At 43.2% G+C, this 8,505-nt stretch overlaps 1 protein-coding gene across 15 annotated transcripts; it reads left to right on the top strand.

The window, feature by feature from the left end:
• Positions 1-3,408: 3,408 nt before the first annotated feature.
• On the top strand, positions 3,409-8,020 carry LOC123085851 (translation initiation factor IF-2). Of its 15 annotated transcripts, none has more exons than XR_006440017.1 (9): positions 3,409-4,085; positions 4,203-4,340; positions 4,482-4,593; positions 4,911-5,118; positions 5,203-5,348; positions 5,415-5,478; positions 5,869-6,061; positions 6,311-6,456; positions 7,447-8,020. XR_006440017.1 is itself a non-coding variant. In XM_044507565.1 (7 exons), the coding sequence occupies exons 1-4, from the start codon at positions 3,686-3,688 to the stop codon at positions 4,931-4,933; spliced, it is 615 nt and encodes a 204-aa protein (XP_044363500.1). In that variant the 5' UTR covers positions 3,409-3,685; the 3' UTR covers positions 4,934-5,118; positions 5,415-5,478; positions 5,869-6,460; positions 7,447-8,020. The 15 variants fall into 15 exon arrangements, 5 of the variants coding, with proteins under 5 accessions (XP_044363500.1, XP_044363497.1, XP_044363501.1 ...); XR_006440018.1 differs by having other exon boundaries at positions 5,234-5,348; XR_006440020.1 differs by having other exon boundaries at positions 5,252-5,348.
• Positions 8,021-8,505: the final 485 nt, after the last annotated feature.

Consider the following 8,505-nt stretch of genomic DNA (forward strand, 5'->3'; position numbering starts at 1 on the left):
AATGCAACTAAAAATCCAAAAAAAAGAAATTTGATGATATTTTCAAATAACAAATTTGATGATATTTTCAAATAACAAATTTGATGATATTTTTAAAGATAAAAAAAGTTACTTATGGCGCACTCCTCGGTGGTGCGCCATTGCTATGGATGTACTTATGGCGCATCCCTGGGTGGTGCGCCATTGCTAACCTTCCCCCTCTATCCCTTTCCCCCTCGCTAGATTGATCCCCTCCCCCCCTCCCTCGCCAGATCGATCCCCTCCCTCGCCCCCCGCGCCCGCTCTTCACCGCCGCCGCCGACCCCCCGCCGACAAGGAGAAGCAGCAGTGCATCCACCTCGCCGACGAGCAGCAACCACCTCTCGCCGTCTCTTCCTATGCGTGGCCTCGTCGTTGTACATCGCTGTCGTCCTCCCCGACCACGTCGACCACGTCCCCGGCCCCGTCTCGCTCTAGTCCGTCCCTGGCCTCCCCGACCACGTCCCCGGCTTCGTGGTGAGCTTCTCCTCCGGACCCCCCTTTACTTTGCCTCGATTCGTCGTCGTTTGCCATCCTCGAGGTCACCGTTGACTTGCTGCCGCTGCTACACCGTGCCCCCACGTGCTTGTCGTCGCCCGCAGCCGCTCACGCCCTCTCCTGGTTGCGCCTCGCGCACGCCCGTTGCTGCTACTCTGCTTCTACTGCTCGCCTGCTACTGCTTCTGCCTATAGCGTCGCTGCTGCTGCTGCTTTTGCTTCATGCTGCTCTTGCCGTCGCCGCCGCTCTTGCACTGCTGCTGCTCTTGCTTGTTGCGCCGCTACTTCTTTGCTAGTGCTGCCTGCTGCCCCTAGCTAGTGCCGCTGCTAATGGCCAGATAGTTGTTTGTCATTCTTCAATGAATTCAGAGCAAAAGTGCCCTCACCAGATAGTTGTTTTTCATTCTTCAATGTGCATGTTCAGAGAGCATGCATAATGTTTTCTCAGTTTTTTTAATAGTTCCCAATGTACATGTTCAGGGTTCATAAAACATGCATCATTTACTAGTTGTTTAATTTTTGAGATTTTTCTATACACAAGTTCTTTTACGATGGTTTTTATGTAATTTTTGACTGATCGGGCTCTATCAATGCTAGTGTAAAGGGTAGTAGTTGTTGAATCGACATAATGTGTGACTTATGTGAGTGGACTCTGTTCTGGTGTGGACTGTTTTCACAAAGGTGATTTTATATGTGTGACTTATTGGTTTTCACAAAGCTTGTTCTTGGGCTAAGTTACTTTCTGTTGTTTGCTGAGCTAAGTTTTAGCATATCTTGGCACATGCACGGATTCCACAAACACACTGCCGTGATCATTTTGTGGTTTTAGCATATCCAAGGAGGTGTTTCTTATTTAGGTGGTGGTAGCTTTACGGTTGTGTTAAAAGGAGGAGTAAGAAGATTAAGAAAGCAAAGCATTCTGGCTTTGTGGTGGTCTCTTTTTGGAGATGGTGTCATGCAGCTCCTCCTTGGATGTTGATGATGATGCTGAGAGGTGTCTCTTTTTGGAGATGGTGCGCCGCTGCTCTCTACTGCTTGCTGCCGCTCTCTACTGCTTCTACTCCATCTCCTTGCACCCCTGTTGTTCCTCTTCAGAGTGTGAACCTCAACTTCTTGCTGCTGCTATCTCTCTCAATCTATTCTCTAAATTTCAGTGAACATTGAGAAGTGTATTTGATGTAAGGTTCAGATCTGACTAGCACCGATGATAAAAATGCCTTCTACCTAGATCAACAAGCCAAAATATTTGTGAGGTGTAAATAAGCAATTTTCTCCTTTTATTTTAGCTAGATAAGAACCATAGCTAATGCACTCTAGATATACTTATCATCTTAGCTTCAGTTAACAAAGATTGGCAGAATATCTTGTTTCAAATATAGCCTATGCATGTCTTGTTTTCTTGTTTCAAATATACTTATCATCTTTCATGTTACCATTGTTCTTTGAGCATAATTCTTTTTCATTTCCTACTATCCTTTTTCATTTCCATTTATATGTGTGAACTTTTATTTTGTCCATAAGAAAGCAGAGGACCATATGGTCTGTGGCCTTTTCATCCATATGAAAGTAGAGGCACATTGTGGTGCTGCTTTGTTTCTGTGATCACATTGAGAAAGACTTGTAAAGATGATGATCATCTTTTACAGAAAACAATTTTTGTAAACACGTCAGTAACTTTGCTAGTTTGCTGGGTTTTGTCTCTGACCATCGTGTCGTGATGATTTTGCAGGTACCCCGAGAGGCCCTTGAGTTTGCCGGAATGTCGATTAACTTCCGTTCCGGCAAATTCGAGTACTCCATATGTCCTATTTTCAGCAAATGTCATGCTGAAATTTTCCGCGAATTTTAGCATGACTTTGCTAAAAATAGAAAACATGGGGTACTTGCGATTAATGCATGGGCCGGGTATCTTAATACTTAATTAAGTAGGATCAACTGCCTCTTGTGTTATACATATAGAAGTGTGATATCAACTCATAGTTATTACTAATGTCAGTTGCTCGTCATCGATAAACCCTAATCTGGTAGGATGACCTACTAATGTTAGTTGCTCGTCATCGATAAACCCTAATATGGATGTAGCAGGCTTAAAGAAAGAAATGTTTTTAGGCCAACTCCACTGGGCCTGGCTAAAAATGCACAAGTCATCGTACGCAAGAGATGATGTAGTTTTGAATTATGAACATAGGAAATGTCGTCATCGGACGATGAAAGTCTCCCGGGGGAGTGCGGCTGGTGGCACAACGATCGAGGTCTGTGCGACATGCCTCACCTGGACGATGATCGACGCTTCAGCATTAAGCTCGAGGAGACATTCGAAGTTGAAACGGTACACAACGACGACAAGTGTTTTTTTTCATAATTAAGCATGACTTCAACTATTTCAACGTGTAATTTTCATCTTTTACAATTCGAGTATAGCTTATCCCATGCCATGCGAGACATTATGTCTTGGAGAGGATGGATTTTGAAGACCATGAAAGTTATTATGAAACAAAGAAAATTCACCTAAGGACTCATCATGATGTGGATTTTGAAGTAAATATATATAATTCTAGGAGCGTAACCCATTTTGGTTGCAAAAATTGGGAAGCATTTTGAAGATGTATGGTTTTGATGAGGGTATGCTTGTCATCATGGATCTTGGTGATCCTGACATCGACCAAGACAATATGGACATTTGGGTCCTTATTGATACGCCTCCAGTTCTACCGCTATATGAGTTTCTCAAACATAGTTAATCTTTATCTTTACGTAATAATAAAGCACACATTGAGTCTCCGGGTTCACCGTCACGACGCTTTTGTAAAAGAGTCCCTATAGTTTTTGACAGTTCAACCCACAGTCCTCATGTTAGTAACCCAAACCGTTGCGTGTGAGATAAAAGAAAAAAAACAAGCAACCGCTCCATCCTGCCTCCCCGACACCTCCAGCGCGTCGCCGCCTGCTGCCACGCCCCACCCTGCCTCACCGCTCGCCGCTGGCCACCGCCGCCCACCCCGCTGGCGCGCCTACCCCTACCCCGAGTGCCCCCACACGCGTAGCCTTCCACTGCCGGCGACCCGTGGCCTGCCACTGCCGACGACGAGGAACTGTCGGATCTCGATGAATCCGGTGGGGAATGGCGCGTAGGCAGCGAATCTGGAAGGAAGGCGGCCGGGGCTTGGAGCATGACGGCTGGCCGGTACGCCATGGCATTGGGGGGAGGGGGGCGTCCCATGCTCCGCCCGTTTGTGTCCGCGCGAGGAGCTCACCCCCAAAGAACTCCTCGGGCGTCCTGCGGGCCCAGGCCGGAGGCGGCAGGCCCCAGCGCGGGGGCCGACAGGAAGGGGTCGATTCGGATCTCCGGGGCCGACAACGCGCCTGGCGCCGGCGGGGGACGCGGGAGGGCAGCAGCTCACGGACGAGGAGGCCCCCGCGGCGTGGGGGGCCTCGAGGCCGGCGCGGGCGGCGGGAGGGGGGACTCGCCGTACCAGGGCTATGAGGTGCAGCGTCTGGCGAGGTTGGTGGACCACGCGCTGCCCTTCTCCCTGCTCCTCCTCGGCGTCTTCATCCGCCAGCACCTGCAAGGTACGCGAATCTGCGTGCAGCACCTACCTCTTTCTTCTCTATGAAGCGTGAGGTTTCCCTCATCAGGCTATACGCCTGAATTTGTGACGCGAGTTTGGTTCGATCCAAATACTGCAGAGAGTTGCTGGTCAGAAGATGATGGCGAGTCCCTCATTCCAATTGAGTTTATATTGTGTAGGTTTCTTCGTAATGATTTGGATTACCTCAGTCATGTTCAACTCCAATGATATCTTGCGCAAGCAGACCGCTCTTAAGGTTTGTGCTTCTTAACTTGTGTGTCAACGTGCTTGTCCGACTTCAAGAGGTTAATTCATTAATTGTTCTGGCAAGCAGACTGCTCTCAAGGGCTTGCGCTTCTTATCTGGTGTATCAACATTATTGTCATTGTTCTAGCAGGCTACAAGGTTGCGGGAGCGACCCTGCCATTGTCATGACGGCTGCTCCTTCTGGCTGGATCGAGGCATGAAGACCTGTGGGATCCCCTCCTTCGGCAGGACCTCCTCATCTGGTGAGATTCCCTCCCCATGCCCGATGCCTCAAACCGTTCAGCAAGCACTAGCAAGTAACTATGTTTACTTGATTTTTTTCATAATTTATTTAGTCCTGATGAGTGTTCAACGGTATGGGAAATTAAGGATTTGCATGAGACTGACGATTGTGATTTTGGCCCTGTACTGAATAATTTTGGGAGCGACAGGGTGATGATTACAAGCCAGTTAACTGAATGAGTCCTTCAGCCGCTGGCTAGCTAGATGTTCTTATCTTACCATTATATGTCTTCCTCAGTATTGTTTTGTGAATTATTTCTTTTTTCGAACTATGCAGGAGGACTGCATGTGACGAGTTAAGGCACAAGAAGATCTACGACCATTTTAGCTCCAGCAGTTAGTACACACCCAATCAACAGTGCATTTTCACGACCCAGGCTTCTGAATTCTGACTGACAGGCTCGCAGGCACAGCCACATATAATCTCACGCATTCAAAATGCTAGCTACATGAAATACGCCCAGATTTACGAGTAGAAATCCAAGGTAACACTTATCGCTTAAAAGTATTTACTTCATTTTTTATCTGCATGTAAAAAGAGAATGCAAGATGAAATATAAAGTTTGCAGATTCCTCCTCTATGTTCAATTTTCCTAATAGGAAGAACCATACCAACAGCCCTTGAACTAGATTTGTCGAAGCAGCATACACACATATTCATGTTTTACATTTTAAATTTGAAGACCAAGGCAACTCCCGATCAATTTAATTGGAGGTGAATGTCTTTTTTTGTTTGTATTTAATCTTAGAAAACAGAATCTCATCAAGTGAAAATCCGCAGGCATTGCAGTCCAATTGTTCTAAGGATTGGAACCAGACGTGTGGCTCAATACTGCTTGGAACATGTGAGCAAAATTTACGTACATGCACCTTCTTGGATGATAGAACTTCTCTATGTTTGTACCTCCTCGTCATTAAAACTTTGCAAACTTTATGAGTAAAAAGTAAGAAGTAATGTTCTCACTTCTCTTTTTTATGACCATCATTATCTCAGTCTCAACAACATCCAGGAGATGTACCTACGTAGCTAATGTTAGTTCAAAAGCTTTATTTCACAAGTTGGCAACATGATATTCAGGATGTTAAGCAGGTGTTATAGTTCTAATTTGCCTTCTTCTCATAAAACTTGGGTCTCATAAACAGTAGAGACTGTAGCCCGATGTTGCTCACTGCACACTTATACTTATTCTGATTTTTGATGGCCTCCTAAATTTGAATTATTGTCTTGATGCCAGCTGGAGGACCTTTGCAATCTTATCAAGCTTGACGCTAAACTGGCACTCTTACTTGATCCCATATTACTCCTTCGAACAATTTGTGCGCAAAGTTGAGGCAATTGGGGCCAATAATCGTGTTAGAATAAACTTCTTTCTTCCTTTTTCCATACTGTGGGGCAACAGGATCTGAGTCCCACTACATCGCCCTTTGGTATGTTTCGTGGGGATCTTTTTTATTCAACGCATAAATGCTGATTCGTTCATGCGTTTATTAGAAGTAAGAGGCGCAGCATGCGAGGCGTCCTCGAAGTTGAAGGAGTAGTAGAGCAGAGGATATTCTTAGTGATTTGGATATACAGAGTTTATGATACAAAGACCTATTTTGTTTTTGTACTGACTCTTGAATTTTCTGCTTTCTATTTCTGAACCCTTTTGATATGTTCTTTACTCCTGATTTCAGCCTTTCAAGGTATGTTCTTCTTCCGGGATTGCAGAGAGCATGGACCACCAAATGGAAGAAGGAGATGCCATCCTTGACTGTCGTTGTCTTTGGCATGTTGCTACCATTTTTTAATCCTTGCACTGCAGAGACCTCAGTCTATCCATGTAGGTCATGCCTTCTAATCAGTTTTTTGACTCTTATGTATGTGTGTGCTCTTGCATTACTTACTGGATCTTGTTGTATACGATGATCCATTGTCAGCTATACAAAGGCTCTGAATTAAAAAATTTGTCAAGTTCGGTTTAGATTTAATTTTATTCCACCTCTTTTTGAATGGACAATGTGTGTGTTGTTTAAACGAACACTATGTGAAATTCATAGGCATTGTGAGGGCATGGAGAAAGGATTTGATTTTTATTCTTTTTTTCAGCGTTCAGAGCTGTTACCTGCTACACCTACACACATGGAAAACTTAAACTTAGTAGTCCAAAATTAATCAGCAAACTTTATTGCCGGTCATCTAAAAATTCAGTGACAACTGCTGACACACGAGCAGCTTCATTTTTTAGTAGAGTTAGTAGATGATGCAGATGACAGTTCTACCTGCAGGAGGTCCTAGAGGATCCTTAAATATTGTACTACATAATCTCTTTCCAGATTCTTGAAACTTGCACTCTTCTGTTGAATTTCGCATTTTGGTTGATCTGTACTGCTTCTTTTATTGTTGTCAGCCTAGAATTATATCGCATTTTAATCTTTAATGGGAAGATTCATAATTATGCTTTCATACCAATTTGACTGCATGATTTAATTAGTGGCTGCAATATTATTTCATGGTCCACAACAGAACTAAATGTGTCAAAATGAAACATTCTTCTTTCCATGTATCAAAGTATTAAGCAACCAAATATGTTAGTATCTAAATTGTTATGTTTAGGATGATATATTTCAAAGAGCCACATGTGCCCAAAACAATGGTGCCAAGTGCGTAGACAATGAAGCATTACCCTTTCTTGCTAAGGTACATATGTTGATTTCTGTTGTGTACCACGTGTTTGCTGTAATGCCTAGAGGAGATTATGAAGTGATTTTCTCTACCAATTAAACAAATAAGCATTCCATACTTAGATTTTGAAGAATGTTTGTTTATGCAGGGATTTGCTAGGAAAAACCATCTCCGGAAAAATAGGGCCAAATTTGAATTCTAATAGAGTTGAAGAGACGCATAGAGCAAGAGACAGGGATAATACTTCCTCGTGGGCTTCCTGAGAATCTACAATGAAGAATAAGAAGGGTGTAGTAACTAAGTATGCATGTCATAACTAATTCTATTGAAAATAGTTATTCAGGAAAATTAAGCTATATTGAAATGTTGCATGGTTCAGATATTGGGTCTATGAAGATTTGTTTATGCCATAAAAATGCATAAATAAAGTCTCGTGTGGCTATGTAATTCACTTGTTATATGTCAAGTTCGAGCTCCTAAGAACAGGGTGAAACTGTTTGTTCCGAAGAACAGATGTCACTGCTCGGGCTCTCTTTTGTTGTACTTTCTTTCCGCTTTCCTTCTTAGCCCCTTTTTAATTAACTTAGTTCGAACCCCCCTCTTTAGGCCCCTCTGATGGTTAGACTGTTAATAATCTTTTAGATTTCCACTAGGCGACCTTTGTATATACAGATATTCCATTTTATTAATTAATTCTACAAGCCATGCTTTGGATTGGCTCATGACCTGTGTGTTGATGTCCATCTTTATATTTGAGAACTAAGGGCTCTGTTCTTTTAACCATGAACCAATTTAAGTAGCAAGTCCGTTTTTGTTGGTTAGTTGTATCATTGTTATTCAACACTGAGCACTAATTGACAACCAACCATGATCATTCTTTGAGAAAGCTATGCGACATACCTAAAAATATGAATTGTTCGAACAATGTTGTTATGTTATGGTTGTTTGATTACTTGCAAAGTTGTTTAAGTGGTATTTTTTTCAACTCTTTAAGCATATATTTATTTATTTTGCACCCGGTGCAACGCACGGGCATTTTTGCTAGTTATTAACTAATTTATATTGTTCACTTTAAAATAGTTGACAACTTATTTCATTGACAGCTTATTTTCATTCTTCAACGAATGTGCGGGAGATGGTAGACAAAACCCACTACACCAATGGCTCCGAATTAACTTACAAGGAGAAAAATCATCTGGTCGGATTT

This window comes from Triticum aestivum, chromosome 4A (assembly GCF_018294505.1).
Source record: "Triticum aestivum cultivar Chinese Spring chromosome 4A, IWGSC CS RefSeq v2.1, whole genome shotgun sequence".
Classification (NCBI taxonomy): domain Eukaryota; kingdom Viridiplantae; phylum Streptophyta; class Magnoliopsida; order Poales; family Poaceae; genus Triticum; species Triticum aestivum.